The 17,732-nt window shown below is 39.8% G+C and overlaps 1 protein-coding gene across 8 annotated transcripts in view; it reads right to left on the reverse strand.

Moving 5' to 3' along the window:
• The window catches only part of LOC131139316 (CUB and sushi domain-containing protein 1-like), a 373,565-nt gene that overhangs the window by 33,593 nt on the left and 322,240 nt on the right, over nt 1-17,732 (reverse strand). For all 8 annotated transcript variants that reach the window (XM_058088813.2, XM_058088812.2, XM_078795676.1 and 5 more), the window contains exons 46-58: nt 12,999-13,144; nt 12,812-12,892; nt 11,843-11,956; nt 10,285-10,401; nt 9,470-9,541; nt 8,538-8,684; nt 6,535-6,723; nt 6,255-6,440; nt 5,751-5,948; nt 5,478-5,651; nt 4,656-4,829; nt 4,256-4,429; nt 1,808-1,996 (exon numbers count right to left, since the gene is read on the reverse strand). In XM_058088813.2, the coding sequence (XP_057944796.2) occupies nt 1,808-1,996; nt 4,256-4,429; nt 4,656-4,829; nt 5,478-5,651; nt 5,751-5,948; nt 6,255-6,440; nt 6,535-6,723; nt 8,538-8,684; nt 9,470-9,541; nt 10,285-10,401; nt 11,843-11,956; nt 12,812-12,892; nt 12,999-13,144 (1,961 nt within the window). The remainder of the gene's footprint in view (nt 1-1,807; nt 1,997-4,255; nt 4,430-4,655; nt 4,830-5,477; nt 5,652-5,750; nt 5,949-6,254; nt 6,441-6,534; nt 6,724-8,537; nt 8,685-9,469; nt 9,542-10,284; nt 10,402-11,842; nt 11,957-12,811; nt 12,893-12,998; nt 13,145-17,732) is intronic.

Consider the following 17,732-nt stretch of genomic DNA (forward strand, 5'->3'; position numbering starts at 1 on the left):
AGGCAAATATGTGGCATCATATCGTCATAATTCAGTGGGAGCTCTACAGCTCAATACAACGGAAAACATACTCCATGTGTGGCAACCAGGGTAACAGCTGGTTATCTCAGTGCTTCTCAAATATATAGGTGTCCAGGGGCAAGGGACTAATGTTTGGTCTCTCCTTGCTAACTCAGCTGACAGAAAACAGGTTTAGTTCCATTTCAGAGCTTTTCCTTTGAAGCACTATAAAACTGAAGATACAGAAATAAAACATCAATTATGACTTACAGTAACATGAGATGCGAATAATATCTGTTTGACTTTCTACTTAAAAGAACACATTTAAACAAATGCCCTAGCTCAATGCTTATTTACATTGGAAATCCCATATACCAGATCGCAATTAGCATTAGCAATTTACCAATTGCCTAAAGTTTCTCCTGGGACCATGAGGAACCAATAACTTACCCCAACCAATTCTCCCTGGAACGGCAAATCTCAGGCAGTAACCTATTAGTCTTTGAAGAGGTCTACTGGAAATCCTTCAAAGTGTCAAACATCAGACAACAAAATCTTCTATTTTCATCTCCAATCTTTGAAAAATTGACATTTTACAGAGGTCAGGTAACACCACTCTCTGGATGACACAGATATGAAACTGCTCTCCATTTTCTATTTCTGCCAAACAATTGGCCCTGCAACACCAAGCCAAAGTCGGATTACTCCATCCTCTCCTTTCCCCTCGGTCACCCGCCTCACCCCCCCCCCCAATTTTGTGATAAGACCTTGTTCCTGGAATGTAATGCCCCATGCTCAGAGTCCACGTCTATCTTGCCCTCTTTGTCCCATTCCTCATTTCTTCAACCCTGCGGCTGTGTTCTCATTCTGAAGTCTTGTTGGCCTTTCAGAATTAGACATGTTCTCTCTGTTCCAATCTACTTTAATCTCGATCAGACTTTCATCTTTATCATGGTCTTTCTTTTTATTTATCATTGTGTCTTCTCGTACAACACAACACAATCTCTAAACGTTGTATTTTCTTCAGTGTAGACATTGATTAAATTAATGCATTAGCTTATATTAATGTTAATGAACTAAATCAAAGTGCCCTGTGATGGTCCGTTTATACATGGAATCATACAGAAACATTCATACTAATGTGTATTTGTATTTATATGAATAGATTTTGATGTTTAATCATGATTAATCCCATTTTTTCCATAGGTAACTCATAATTAATCACATTTAATCACAGATGAAACAAGTTTTTTTTTAATCTGTAATATGTAGGGATGTAAATCTCTTTGTGGTAAACGATTTGATACGCAAATACGATAATTACATCAAATTTCATGTAAATATGTCAATTTTGGAAACGTGGGCCATGAGTTTATTAAATGAATAATATACAGTTAGAAATCCCACAGATTTAGTGTTTAATGCGGGCAGCGTTTTGTCCCACATTATTTTACAGTTCTTGAACAAACTTTGTCCCACGTTGCACAGTACTACAACAGTAGTACTGCTACTATACTGTAATTTTACCCTTTTTCTTCCACCTCACCTTTGGTTCCAAATGCTGATACTATATGTGGGAATGCATAAAGGTAAGATTTGATAACCTTATAGTGCTAATGGAGGCGGTTGATTTGCTGTGGCGACCCCTGAGGGGACAAGCCAAAAGAGAAAGAAGAAGATGATAATGGTATAATGGATAATGGTAATGTGCATATTTGTTTGGTGCACAACTTCTCTGAAAAGCAAAGTGCAGGCTCGTACTGGTATATGGACAGAGGACACTTTGGACACTCCTATCTATACTCACCCAAGCATCGAGGGGTGGGTCTGTCCCAGCGTCCATCATGTTGGCACGTGAGGACTGCAGAGCCCAGCAAATAGAAGCCTCGTTTACAGTGGATGGCCACTGTTACGCCGTAGCTGAAGACTTCTGGATAACGTAGGCCCGACTGACGAACACCATTCTCCACATGCCCGGGGTCAGAACAGTTTACCACTAGAGAGGCAGACAAATGAAAATGTTGGAAAGTTACTTGTGCAAATTATGCAATGTATCAAATAGGCGTGAGATTAAAGATTAATTAAAGATTAAGATTAGGATTGTGAGATTAAAACATGACAATATTTCTGGTTTAGCAGTTTCACAATAATAAATAAATGAATTAATCACATGATCAAAAGTACAAATTTAACTTTAAAGAGTTCTTACATGACCGGTAAGTACATGAGTTAGTGTCCATTCTTCCTTCATCAGTCTAAAGGCTTAATTTCAGTCAAAAAGTTCAGTTTTGTTTTCTACTTGTCACCGGGCGGCTGACATTCATGGCCATTTACGTCCATGGGGACATGGAACATGGATATAAGTGTATGTGTGACGGCACCCAAGGGGAACAAAGAAAGTTTCAGCATCATAATTGACAGATTCTGATGAAAGGAGAGAGGTGGGTGGAAGGAAGTAAAAAAGAGAGGGAGATGCACAGAGCAAGCATGCAGGGATAAATCCCTTCAATGAAAGACCCATGTGAGCCACTGTGCTGTATCAATCTGTCCCTGTGACCGCGTGGAATGCCTGAGCGTGTGCGCGTTTTAACACATCATAGCTGCTACACCACCATGATGTCCATGGAGGTTGGTAATGTAACAACCACGCATGGTTAGCTGAGAATGTATCCCTGGAAATGTGCTTAGCTGTGTTTCTGTGCGTGTGTGTGTGTGTGTGTGGATTGTGAACTGGCCACAACATTAGATACAGCTGCACAATTAATGAAATCCAATAACAGGAGCTGAATCAAAAGTTCTGCTATAGGAAATCTAATAATGCTCACTCTGAGCCAGCAGAAGCATATTATGCAATGTGTCCTAATTTATCAATACAGGGAAATTATGATAATAAAACATAAAATGGCTAAATGTATATTAATATTGTAAAAAAAATATATATACACTAATGTGAATTCTACTTTTCAAATGCCACCTTTACACTAACAGCATAGCAGTGGTGTGGAAAAAGTGTTAACCCCCTTCATGATTTCTTTTTTTTCATGTTTGTCAGACTCAAATGTTTCAGATCATCAAACAAATCTAAATATGACCCAATGACAACACACCTGAACACAAAATTCAGCCATTAAATGAAATTTTTATGATTAAAAAAAAAGTCCATCCAAAGCCATTTCTGATGCTTTGGGACTCCAGCAAACCACAGTGAGAGCCATTATCCTCAAATGGTGACAACATGGAACAATGGTGAAGCTCTCCGTGAGTGGCTTGCCAACCAAAATTACTTCCAAGAGTGACCCCACAATAACATTCAAAGTGCCTCACTTGCCACAGTTAAGGCCAGTGTTCATGACTCCACTATAAGAAAAAAAAAACAGCCTGCATAGCAGCCTTCCAAGACAAAAAACACTGCTTAACTAAAAAGAACACAGGCTCATCTGAGTTTCAGTCTCATTTTGCCAGAAAACATCTTGATGACCCCCCCCCCAAAAAAAATATATGCTCGCAAGCCTACCTCTGACTGGCTGAAGAAAAACAAAATGAAGACTTTGTAGTGGCCTAGTCAAAGTCTGACCTGAATCCTGACCTGAAAAAGGCACTTCATGCTGGAATATCCTCCAATGTGGCTAAATTATAACAATTCTGCAAAGATGCGTCAGCCAAAATTCCTCCAGAGCGCTGTAAGAGACTCACTGCAAGTTATCACATATGCTTGATTGCAGTTGTTGCTGCTGAGGGTGGCCCAAACGGTTTTTGGGTTTAAGGGATAGTCACTTTTTCACACAGGGCCATGTCGGAATGGATTGTTTTTCTCACTTAATAAAATATTTAATTTAAAAACTGCATTTTGTGTTCAGTTGTGTTGTCATTGACTGTTGCATGTTTTCCCCGTGCATGCGTGGGTTTTCTCCGGGTACTCCGGTTTCCTCCCACATTCTAAAAACATGTTAGGTTAATTGGTGACTCCAAATTGTCCATTGGTGAATGTGAGTGTGGTTGTTTGTCTATATGTGCCCTGTAATTGGCTGGCGACCAGTCCAGGGTGTACCCCGCCTCTCACCCAAAGACAGCTGGGATAGGCTCCAGCACCCCCTGCGAACCTCATGAGTAAAAGCTGTAGAAAATGAATGAAGGAATGAATGAATTAAACATGCAAAGATATAAGAAATCAGGAAGGGGGCAAACATTTGTCACGCAACTGTATATGCATCCCAACACAATCATTTGTAAACTGATAACTGTATAAGTTTGTGACCTTTGCAGACTGGTAGGGGGCTGCTCCACTGGCCGTTGAGTCGACACTGAGCACGTGCATTTCCACTCAGGAGGTAGCCTTTATTGCACGTGAAGTTGACGACATCGTTGAGGTTAAATTCGCTGCCGTTCGTCCGTCCATTGGTTGGGTTGCCCGGGTGACCGCAAGTGATGGCTGTGGTTAGAGAAGGCAAAAATGTTTGTCACTGAAAGATCAGTTGTAAATCCAATCCATCCACTTTATTCAAGAACAAGTAAAAGATCAGAATTGCCCTGTTTGACTAATGAGTTTATTTTTATGGAATATTTATTTGTCTTGGTAACTTTTCAGCTTTTCCCACTGTGTAAAGGAAACATAGACAATTAAACAGTGTTGTGTATTCGTTATAGCATGTACTTACGAACACAAACAGGTGTTGCTCCAGACCACCGATGGTCTTGTTGGCAGATTCTGACTGATGTGCCAATCAGACGATATCCCAGCATGCACTGATACACCACTGTGTCGCGGTAACTAGAACCATCGCCACTAATGTGCCCATTGACAATCGGATCTGGGGAGTCGCAGTGGCCAGCTAGAACAAAGAAAAAACATTTAAAAACTAAGCAAATAAAATAATATGTGTTTTTTGTTAATTTTGTTGCTATTGTAGAACAATAATCTCAGAATAAAAAAACAATGTGATGGCGAGCGTGCCCTGAGCTTTATTCACACATGCAACATTCAGGCTGAATCTCATTATTGAAATCACTTTGACTCATCTCTCGTCAGTGCTTCGAGGAGATATTGAAGCATTAAGTAATAAAATGTCTCAGTAGTACAGTAGATCATTTGAGTTAACTGGGGCATGTGCATAGATTATCTTGTTCTTGGCTGATCTCATTTCCATGGTGCTTACCTCGTCTTTGACACCTACAACAGCTACATGTATGCGATATGGAGAAATGTATTGGGACTCCGAACCATCGCATATACAGGACGTAAATATAGAAGATGTAAGGTTGATTTTAAAAGTTACAAAGTTATATAGGTACCGTCATAGGCGATATTTTATATGGCGATAATTTACATATCTTACAAAAGAGCAACAATTACAGAAATACAAAATAGGTGTGTCTCAGTACATGAACCAATGTAGTTTTAGTAATCAAACATTCAGTTTCATGGGAGTACTGCTTGTATACTCTATTTCAGAAAATAAACAACCTAAATTTTGACGTACCAAGACACCTGGTCTCGGAACCACTCCATAGCCCGTTAGCTCCACATTCTCTGACATGTGACCCCACCAATGTGTAACCATGGTTACACATAAAGATGGCAGTAGCTCCGAATGTAGTCAGTGTACCCAGTTTGGTGCCAAAGGGTGGAGAAGGAAGATCTCCACAGGACAAAACTACAAAATAAAACAAGCAGAATAATACATAACAGCAGTCATTTCTGATCATTTCAGAATAATAATGACTACAATCAGAATACTATTTATCTGACTTACTCTTGCATGTGGCTGGGCTATCAGACCCCTCCCAAGTCCCGTTGGCAAGACAGCGCAGTGTCCGATGTCCCGCCCCGAAAGAGTATCCTGCGATGCATTCCAGCATGACCACAGAACCAAACTCTCCCAGCGTACCAGACAGAAGACGGTAGGTCATGTGATCTGACAAGGTGCCCTCAATGCTCGTACAGTGGATGGCTAGGGAAAAAAAACAAACATGTAAGGTCATTGAATAAATGAAGCAATCGGTTCATTTGTAAGATCTTTGCATCGAGCTGCATGAGTGGTCAGCATCCACTCTCTAATTCTGCATGCACTTGACTGTTGGTGTTATGTTACATACTGTACTGTTGTTCATCAGCGTAATTAATTCTGTCTGAGCAGCTTAAACTTATTGCTATTACAACATCAGTTCAATTTCTGATGTGTTGTGCAACGCACTTGTGAATGCAAGCATTAAAAATAAAACTTCCACACAGATAGAATTATAGTAAGTATACTTACGGAGGCATCTAGTAGGGGAGGCAACATTACTCCAACTGCCATCCTCCATGCATGCAGCTGTCACTGGAAGACTGGGGTCAAGGTGGTAACCATGGTTACATGTGTAGGTCACTTGACTGCCCACAGTATACTGGTAGGCATGGAAGCTGCCATTGCCTGGCGACTGGGGGATCCCACAGGAGATGGCTGCCAATCACAATTACAGTGTTGGATTATCTAACGTGATCAGTTGGCTGATATGTGATGACCACTTAGAAGCATTTATATTCATTTATATTACCTTGGCAGAATGGTGGAGGTGTATCCCACTGGTAAAGCCCATTGGGGTGGAGTCTACAAGTGGAATTCATAGAGCCCACCAGACGGTAACCTTGGGTACAGTAGAACTGAAGTCGGCTACCTAGGCGGAGTTTGGTTCGGTTGGTCACGCCCCCATTCACTGGGAGATCATTAATACTACAGTACGCAGCTGAAAAGAAAACAAAAATGAAATAAAGTTAACTTTTTATATTCTTACAGCATATTTGATGGTTTTTGGATAGCTCGTATTTATTTTTGGGGTGTGGGTGGAATGACTCACAGAAAAACAGATTCCGTAATCAACAATTTAATATGAAATATTCATCCTTCTATGAAGTATTCTTTTTCAGTCGCTGGCAAATGATTCATATGACCTTTCGTCTTTCACTGCCGTCATCTCCTTGAAAATACATCTGCTCTCTCTGCACCACAAATTTTATATCTCATTACAACGCTCCTCTCTCCAATGTTGTTTGGGTATAACGGCCTAATCATTTAGTTGCTAATTAACAATCGGAACCACACCTGGAAAGAGCCATTATATAGTATGTGATATTTGATATTTTTATGGTAATTTTAACACATTCATAATTACGAGAAAAAAAATTTACGTCTCTCACCGCTTTGCGGTTCAAAGTTTGCGACTTCACTTTATCATGCTTTGTAAAATATTTATATATTTTATATGTATATATATATATATACATTCAGCCTATTATTATTCAATATATGCACAACAGGCACAATAATCCCTAAAATTTCCTAATAAAAACAGCTGTCACTGCAGTGACCCATACCGAGCTAAAACGTAACTCTGGACCCTGGACATCACTTCCTGTCTGCCCAGTGCTCAGCTTCTCTCTGAAAAATATTAACAGCAACACACTTGAGTTTGATCTTATTTATGTCTTAAATGGCTCGTTTTATGGCTCATTTACTCTCACTATGTCTACTATATTGGTTAACATGAGTGTAAAGGCCCCTTGGAGATGTTCCCAAGCCACGTCAGCTGACTCCTCTCGATGTGAAGCAGAAGCGGCTCCACTCTGAGTCCCTCCCGGATGACTGAGCTCCTCATGCTATCTCTTAGGGTGAGTCCAGCTACCCTACGGAGGAAACTCATTTCAGCCGCTTGTATCCGCGATCTCATTCTTTCTGGTCACGACTCAAAGCTCATGACCATAGGTGAGGGTGGGAACATAGATTAACCGGTAAATTGAGAGCTTTGCCTTCCGGCTCAGCTCTCTTTTCACCACGACGGTCTGGTACAGCGACCGCATTACTGCAGACGATGCGCTGATACTCCTATGGGCCTCACGCTCCCACCTTCCCTCACTCGTGAACAAGACCCCGAGATACTTGAACTCGTCCACCTGGGGCAGGACCTCATTCCCAACCCAAAGGGAGCACTCCACCCTTTTCCGACTGAGAACCATGGCCTCTGATTTGGAGGTGCTGAGTCTTGTCCCAGAAGCTTCACACTCAGTCCCAGTAAACGCTGAAGGTCACAGCCGGAAGAGGCCATCAGGACCACATCGTCCGGAAATAGCAGAGATAAGATCTTAAGGCCCCTGAACTGGACTCTCTTGATGCTTTGGCTGCACCTAGACATTCTGTCCATGAAAATTATGAACAGAATCGAAGACGAAGGGCAGCCTTGGCGGAGGCTTGACCAAGCTCCTGCTCTAGTTGTACAAGGACTGAATGCACATTGTGGTGCACCACCAATCCCGTACACCCGGAGCACCCCCCAGAGGACACCACGAGGCATATGGTCGAATGCTTTTCCAATTTCACATGTTTATAATATTTCTTTTGTGGTTTTAGTGGCATGAGTGATGCATAGCGTTGTAGTGGTCTAACACCATGCATTACAAGTTCACATAGCAAATACTATATTGTTCTGTTAAGACAATGCAATGCTTTGTTTGTATTTTGCATTAGTGTATAATACATTGTACATATTGTATGTACTGTGTGTACCTGAGTATCTTATCTTGAATCCCTTTTTGTTGGTTGCGTGGTCAGTGGACCAGCGTAGGTAAAGCTGATTGGTTTTGGAGGTGAAGTTGAGCTGAGACGAGTGGTTGCCACTGAGAGCCACAAGCAAAGGGCTCTGTCCTGAAGATCCTGCAAGGAACACATGAATAAAACATGCCATGAGACGACCGCTGGAGGCACAGTCAATCCTACATTTCGGACTGCATGGATAGCTGCATAATTTGTTTTTTTTCTACTTGTGTATCAGTTCCATTATTCTCGTAATCCTGTAATAATACCAGCACAGGACTGTGCAACCCAAAAAGGGGTTGCAAGCTTGACAATAAGCGTCTCATGTAGAACATTCTAAATGGAAGTCATTTTTATGAGTTACTCTTTTGGAACTTGACCTGACCTGAGACATAATAAGTGCATTAGAGACTATTTTAGATGACTGAAAAATGATGTAATTGACATACAAGGTAATATAAGTTTGATCACTGTATGTTGATACCCCTGCCTCCGGTTGTGATGGATGAACTGGTACATGGCTGTGGCGTTTTATCCCAGTTTAATATATTACAGCTCCTGGTAAGAAGCTTTTGAACCATTCCAAACATTAGGTTTTGAACAGTGACATTAAAGTAACGTATGAACTTCTTGAAACATTTTCAACCAATGTAAACACACACACACACACACACACACACAAATATTCAAACAACAAATGTGTTCTGCAAGCTTTCAGATTTACTGTTATGTAACAGACTTGGACCTCCTGGGGGGAAATTCTGCACACTGCAAATGAGAATTAACTGCTGTGCATCTTATTAGCAGTGGTGGTGCTTTTCATAAACAAATAAGCGTTAAGGAAGCATGTGTGCATGTGTGTATGTGAGAGAGAAAGATAGAGATTGAGGATGGGCTTTGCTTACCGTCAAAAATTTCCAGCTCGTCAAACTGTTTCTCACTGTGAAACATTTCAACATAGATGTTGATGACGTACCCTGAGAGATGAGATACATGAAGTTGTATACATATTTAGTCAGTACTTCACTAAGTACACATGCACATAATATTATTATACGAATTCTGCCTTTACTGAGATAATAAGATTGAGTGTTGTGGACAAAGTCTGAAAAGCATTAATTAGCAATATGTTGATCATTATTATTTCACTGGCTTGGAACTAGAGATGCTTGATATTCCAATAATTGTGGAGCATAAGATCATCACTCGCACACTGATATCATTAACGGCTGAAAAACATTTTCAAAATATCATAATATATTTTTTATTCGGTTGATAATACCAATAAATTATCAGACATCCCTACTTGGAACTTTCCTTAAAATTTTGGTGACTTATTAAACTACATATTTTGAGAAAGCAACAGAACCAATTTTGTTGTATTTCATTGTAAACAATAGCAAGTGTAACACACATAACACAGCTGAGTAGTGCAAGCAACACTTTAAAGCGCATACAGATATAGACAAAGTACTCATGATACAAATGCAATCAGTCAATAACTACATCAGTGGGTTTCCTACAGCCGCAGTTATAAATGCCAGTGTTTCCTGAAGCGAAGCTAATGCGATCCTGGCAGTTATTGGCTTTTGTAGACCGGCGGCGAAAGAAGGCTGAGCAGTTCATTTGTGTTATGTGGTGTGTTCCATTGCACTACAAACAGTATTCATCTTGTGAAGGCATACTGTACTTTGCATTGTTTCAGCAATGCCAACTGTACCTGGAAGCATTCGCAGCAGCCAGGAGCAAGTTTGGCTGTTGGGGTAGTTGCTAGGAAACATGGGACTGAGTATGACACCTGATGATGAAGATCGCTCCTCATTGGCAGGGCACTGGGCTGGAGGAAGTAAAGCAATAAGTAAACATAAGCATGGTACAAGCCATTTGAGCTGTAAAAACACAAAACAAAAAACATCACATCACAACATTTGTCAGCTTTCCTGAGCTTCTTTTTACACTTTATTCATGGCTGTCCTCCGTTTATCATCTCACTCTGAATACTTACACAAACCCACTCAAAGAAGATCAATATTTTTTACTAGGTTTGAAGTGCAAAGTGCATCTAGACAGAGTTCTTAAGCCCTTTGTGAGAAGTACACAGGATGTCCCGCCAACTGTCTTTTTGATGATTATTACAAAGGCACACAGAAAGAGGAGCTGAACTCTTAATTGCTCTTGAGAAGCCCTTAAGTGGCATGTGTGTGTATTGTAAGAATGCAGCCTTTCATGCTTTTTGCAGCTTTTTCAGATTGCTAAAACACAATTGTGCATAGTAGACTCGTTTCATCAAAACATTTAACACAATTAACAAAAGCACACACCTGAACTGTCCTCCAAATGAAGCATCTATCATGATCATGAAGCATGATCAAAATCAGCAACAAACAACACACACTTCATTCATGTTACCAGATTTTCACACAGTTGAGCATAATGAAAAGCACCCTCATCTTTAGTAAGCTTGGCTATAATACTAAAATTGTTCACAACACAGGTAATATCTTCCCTTGCCAGACATGGAGGTACAGAAGCACCTTGAGTGGCTGAATGGCACCCGCATTAGTATGATTATGCCTCTTCCATACCCTGAGCGACATGCATGGACACAAAGGGCTGCCGGGCATATTCCTTCCAGCCCCCAAACACTTTTCGTCATTCCCAGCAGCTCACATTTCCCGTAACCATAAACATAATTCACCTGTTTCGATACATACCTCATTACTCAAAACAGTCTTCAAAAGCTTCCGCAAAAATGGCCAGGTAAATCATCCATTATATTGTATGTTCATTCAGCAAACACATGCTCTTAATATAATTCACTGAAGTTACCATAACTTAAACACCTCTCTGATGAAATCCGTGTCAATGTCGTTCATCACGTGGTACAAAGGAGGGCAAGGACATGAGCTGGTCAGTGTGCCTCCAGTGTGTAACAAACACTCATGATCGAGAACCACATTGAACAACAAATGCTATCAGAACTGCATACTAGCAGCTAAAAACATTGCAATGACCTCCAACCTTCAGCCAGAAGATAGAACTAAATGATGATGGCTCCTGCATCCTCCCACGGTCCAAACACTGACTCTAAATTGTCCATAGGTGTGAATGTGAGTGACTGTAAGTGTTCTCTGAGGACCAGTCCAGGCTGGACCACACTTCTTGCACAAAGTCAACTAAGATAGGTTCCCCGCTCCCTGTGGCTCACCTGTGACCCTAATGAGGACAAGCAGTATAGAAAATGGATGGTTCAGAAGTCACAATAGATTCCGCCTTACCTTGACAAGTTGGGGGCGGGGCCTCAAAAAGTAAATGGGAGTTGAGTGTACACATGAGCTCCGCCTTTCCGACCAACGTATAACCAGGAAGACATCGATAAGTCACAATATCACCTTGAAAAATAGAAAAATATATAAATGTATTGCTACATTATATATTCACAAATGGTGCTCTAAGCATTAAAGATCTATGCCGACAACATTACAAAAACAACAACAGGTTACCCTTGAAAAAGATCAGCCTGAGCGATATAGAAAATGAATGACACGCATTGAGCTGCTTTGGCGAGGATTTGCTGTGGAATTCAATGTAGAACATTACAAAGTTGTCAACCTCCACCCCGCCAACTAACTTTTATAAGTGCTTGAGAAACAATGAAAATGTTCCATAATGGTTGCAGTCATAATTATATGTTTTTCTGCTGGGAGATGATGGCATATTTTGCAGAAAAAGACTGTACTATATAGCCGTAGTAGTAGAGCAAATTGATCTTGCAGGAGATTTACAAAATGTCAGCTTTTTCTCCCCTCTAAATTACACCTACGGTTGATCTAAAAGGTCATGGAAGCTGAAAAGCAAGAGGCTCTGAGCACATTACATAACACGATACTGAGGGAAAATGAAAAACCTTGACAGGTGATTATTTCCCCCCCAAATTGATGTTTTTCAAAACCTGCACACATACTTTTTTATCACACAAAAGTCTAGCATCTATTTGAGCATATACGTCGGTGTTATATCTTATTCAACTTGGAAAACAATACATTTCAAAGCTGAGCATGTGACAAGGTTTAAGATAGATCATGTGTAAACAATGCAGCCAAAATCACTTGTCTGGAATGCTAAATGTTTTACAATCGAACAAGCAAATGCCAAGACCTTCAAGATACGATCTTACCCTTTGATTACTTTTCCCAGCTGCATTACAATACCGATTGATTAAATATGCATTTAATCTGGATTCATACCTATTAGGAAGTCTTCGTCCTCATAGATTATGTCTGTGTTGTTCACTACAGGTGGAGCAGGGCATTTCTTCAGACGATAGGCTAGAAAAGGCATACAGTATTTTGATTAAATAATTTAATATTTTCCATAAAGTAACTTCACCTTCAATTGAATAATTGTAAATGTAGAATGTGAGTGTTTGTGTACCATGAAAGTTGAGTATGAAGAATCCACCAGTGGAAAAGTCAGAGTGAAAGCGAATCAGAACCTTGGAGCTGGAACTGTAGGCCGATTCTAAAGCTGTGTTGCCGCTGAATACTCCCAGCTGAGGACTGGACGCATCTGGACCGTCCCTGCATGAGGACCAACACATGTGATGAAGGCAATTAAAACTCTATTTAGTCATGAAGCTTGTAACCCAAAAAATCTGATGATACAGATTCATTTCCACACCACAATCTAAACAAAAGAAGAAGGCACGCTGCAAAATAACTGACTGCCAGACGCCATTTAAGTATTATTACCTCATCTTACATAACTTTAATTTGCTGCCATTCAGTTGCACTTGCTGTCCAATTTTAACATTTAATTTACTGCTGGGTAAGGAGAAACAAGGAAGTGAATCAGCCCCACTAAGAATTACAAAACGAGAAGCTATTATATAGTTTATGCAAAAATTCATCGAGGTTTGAGGTGGCAGTGATTTGTTTGCTCTATCACCATTTTCAACTATGTTAATCAAACAAAAGCCCTTGGGTTGAAGGCTTAGCTTCGCTCATTAAATATTTAATGTTGTTGAAAGGTTACATTTTGTAAAGTTCCTAAATGCACCTTTTTTTTGGTTTTTAATGAGCATGCCTTTGGATTAAACAAGGCTTGTAAAACTTTAATTCAAAAAGAGTGCCTGGAATCTCTTGGCTGCTCAATAATTCAAGGTCTTCTGTAGGTGTTGGAGCTCATTTAGTGAATGAAAATGTACTATTTGTCCAGTTCAATCCAAATTGAATACTGGAGCCTTGAGTGCTTCTTAGTTTTCTGCTTAAACTCACTCACATACACACATACACACATACACACATACACACACAGTGTTTACTGTGCCTACTCATATTTTCAACAATGTAATTTTCATTGCCATAAAACATTCTTTGGTGGCTTGTATCTATAATTCATACTTAAATATAGAAAGTGCAGAAATTATCCTGTAGCACGGTGGAATCATGCACTCAACTTGAGATGGTTACACAGATCTATTATCTACTAGCTACTGCATGCTGTATGATACAAACTTGTGAGCTAGTTTAACTTTGTTTATCCATCCATCCATCCATCTATATCTATATATATATTCAAAGATGTCTCACTATGCAAAATGTACAAAGAGTTAGAAAACAGCTCAACAACGCTCACCTTTGTCAAAAAATAAATAAATAAATAAAAGTGCAATATCTGAGTAGTATTTACATATTGCAATAAATGATGAATGTCATCTCTTTTGGCTTGGAACAATTGTTGTAAATGTCAGGATATGCACTATTGTGCATATTTATGTCTAAATAAATGGAAGCACAAGCAGTATGGCAATGGTTGGCACTGATTCAGTCAAATAGAGTATGTACTGTGTATGTGCTCGCTAATAATCTCCGTCTATCGCCCGTCGAAAGAAACAGTGTGGTGCCATTCAGCAGCAAGCCAAACACAACCGGTGGGCGACGACAAGGAAAGTTTGGCAATATTCCCTGACAACCGGATGCAGCTGTTACCAAGGATACCCGTGGGTATCATGGTTATGCCGGGCCGAAAAACAGCAGGCACACATCAGTGAGATATGGAGCATACAGAGCATAGCAATGCACAAGGCGGGACATTTTACGCTCGTATGATTAATGAGAACGAGGAACAAAAGAGGGTTGGTGAAGGAAGAAAGCAGAATAGATGCTAAAAAAGGATTGCATAAGAAGCAATATCAAGTTGAAGCAGCACATTTTACACACTGTACTTGACAGAAATTAAAACACATGATATATATGACATATGATTTAATATAAAGTAAGTTAAGCAAGAAAAAAACACTTCCACATGTCCACTTCCAAGGCCAAACGATCCTAAATCCAAAAATGTCAAGATCTATAAAGTATTCAAGGAGAAAGACAGAAAAAAGTTGGGGTGTATGTGGTCTACAATAGTGGCGGTCTACAAAAAACAAGGCCACTTTATCTAGCTCTGCATGCATTTGAAAATATTGGGTGCATTATGCAACTGTGTGATTTCACTTGCTATACTGTTGTTTACTCATCAGCGGTATTAACCTGGCTGAGAAGTTTGCTCCTTACTTTTATTACAACATTGGTTCTGTTGCTGCTGTGTTGTGCAATACACTTGCCAATAAATGATCATGTAGTAAAATGAAGCTGTTTTCCCTTCAACTTTCTCATGCACTCTGACCATTTACTTATAATGAGTTTTCAAATTTTAGAAATAGTAGTCTCTCTCCAATTATCACTTGCTTCCAATTAACGCCCTCTCTGCTTTGTGGCTTAGCTAAATAAACACCCTGGCTATAATTAGAGCATTCACCTTAAATGTAATCAGTCAATATAACCTGCTGCCTCAATAGCTTTGTAGCACAACAGCAAAATGTTACCTCACCCTACTTTATCTTGGTGTCAGTGCTCTTCCAGCAGACATTTGGTAGTATAAGCCTCAACACAGCATGAGAGGTGGACCATTAAAAGTAGCAAACATACGACTTCACTGTGTCCCACTGGGAGCCTTCAGTAGTGTTCTGAATGCATCATTAAATGCAACCTCAAGCTTTGTAATGTTTATTTTATTCCAGGGGCAGCAAAAGTGGGCAACATTGAGAACAGATGCTGTAAAAGCTTGTTTTAATGTCATGTAAATGTATGTGGAATGTAGTCCATGTTTGCAGAGTATCTTTTGTATGTGACACCAGCAATGATCCGCCTTGGTTTTAACAATTGTGACTCAATAGTTATTTGTTGGTGTTGGTAGTACAACAGTAGTAAACAAGTCTTTAATGAGACGAAGATATAGCAACATTAGACCTTTAGATCAGCCTGTGTGCATCTAAATGGCCCGGAAGGAAAACGGTTTCACTCCAATTCAGCAAAAGCTCCCTTCGCTTTTGTGTCAGCCCCACTTGCTTCCAAATATAGTCCTAATGAGTTGTAGGTAGATTGAGCTGTGCAATCGTCCATCTTGTTTGCACTAATGTCTCATTATATGGATATATTTTGCACTATGTGGTCTGATTTTATAATTTTGTTCCCAGCACTGTGGTGCCACAAACTCATGCATCACCGAAATCCATTTGCAACTGCACACTCACATGTTATTAGGTCTCTCCATATATGTACCAATAGACTGTGAAGGTTGGCCAGATTGAAAGCAAGTGCTCTTCAATTTGCCACTGCATTTGAACTGCTCTCTTTACAGCTGGACTCTAAAGCCCCCAAATTAAATGGCAAGGCCAATTCTACTAAATTTCACTTTCATTGCAAGAAATTCACCAAAACAAAAAGGTGCTGCCGGGCACTGTGCAACTAATAAGTGAGAATATTGTCTTGGGGTGACCTAAACTTGTCAGATGTAGCCAGGTCCCACTGGATTTGGGAGCCCAGCTCCAGCACTCCTTTCATTACATTCCCCACTCCCCGCTGAATCTGATCATTACTAGCAGGGTTACTGAGCCCTCTCTGGACTCACTGGCTCTGCTATGGCCGCTCCACTGAGTCAGATTAAATTGGTCAGTGGTCCCATTGTAAATGCATTGCTCTTTCACTCCCAGTATTACAATCCGAGCCCCACATTGAATCCCATTACACACCTACAGTAGAACCAGGGTGTGCATAAAGCAGGGTACATATTAGGAGGGATTAGATCGGACAAAGAACAACTAGTATAATGAACCTCATCTTCTTACAGGTCATAACATTTTGTTTTGGTGTTGAGCTGTACTGCATCATTCTGAGAAAGTCGCTAAAATTAGGGATATGTTATACACATGCCTCTCAGTATATAAGAATAATAATAATACATTTTATTTATAGGCGCCTTTCAAGACACTCAAGGTCACCATACAGAGTTGTTAAAATATAGAAAACACAGTCAAAATTAAGCACATACATATATAAAACACATAGGTACATAAAATGGCAGAATTTGAATTACGGGATAGAGTAAGCCTGTCTGAATAAATATGTTTTAAGCTGGTATTTGAAGGTGGTTACCGAGTCTGAAGTTTTTATGTGATTGTATAGTATCTGACTGAAGTGAGTACATCCCCTTATTTCATCCATTATATTATTGTATTGAATGAAAATAACAAAGAGTAGACGGTGTGCAGTTCAGAAAATAATTCAGATTTTTAGTCCTCTGAAAATAACTCAACACAACACAAACCCGCCACTGCTTCCACCTTGCCTGCCCGAGGAGAAGCACTCTTTGTCAGACACACTTTGTCAGTAGCGCTGCTGGTGCTGTGGAGCTCAGAAGTTTTCTGTGCGTTCTAAAGATATAAAAAAAGCTAAAAAGAGAGTACTAGAAATGCACATGATGGGATGCAAATATTACGCCTATAAAGTCTATTGAAAAATGCTTAATAACACCAACAATGCTTCATTTACTGTACATAATGTTTGTTACATATTAACCAAGCTAAAGCGACATTGTTGAAAAAAACTGACAAAATCAATTCAGTATACATGCACATAATCGCATCTAAAATATCTATATACATGTTTAGAATGCACAGAAAAGAGAAAGACGTGTGTTCATGTCTCATATAAATATCGCAGTTTCCTTTAAGGACCATTCTAGCTATCTCTGTAGCAGTAAAATTCTTGGAAGAGCCCTTGTATTGCATATGACCAGACTATGTATGTATGTATGTGCACCTAATGAAGTGTTCAGTGAGTG

Source organism: Doryrhamphus excisus, linkage group LG13, assembly GCF_037039965.1.
Source record: "Doryrhamphus excisus strain RoL-2023G ecotype Guam linkage group LG13, RoL_Dexc_Guam_v1.1, whole genome shotgun sequence".
In the NCBI taxonomy this organism is placed as follows: domain Eukaryota; kingdom Metazoa; phylum Chordata; class Actinopteri; order Syngnathiformes; family Syngnathidae; genus Doryrhamphus; species Doryrhamphus excisus.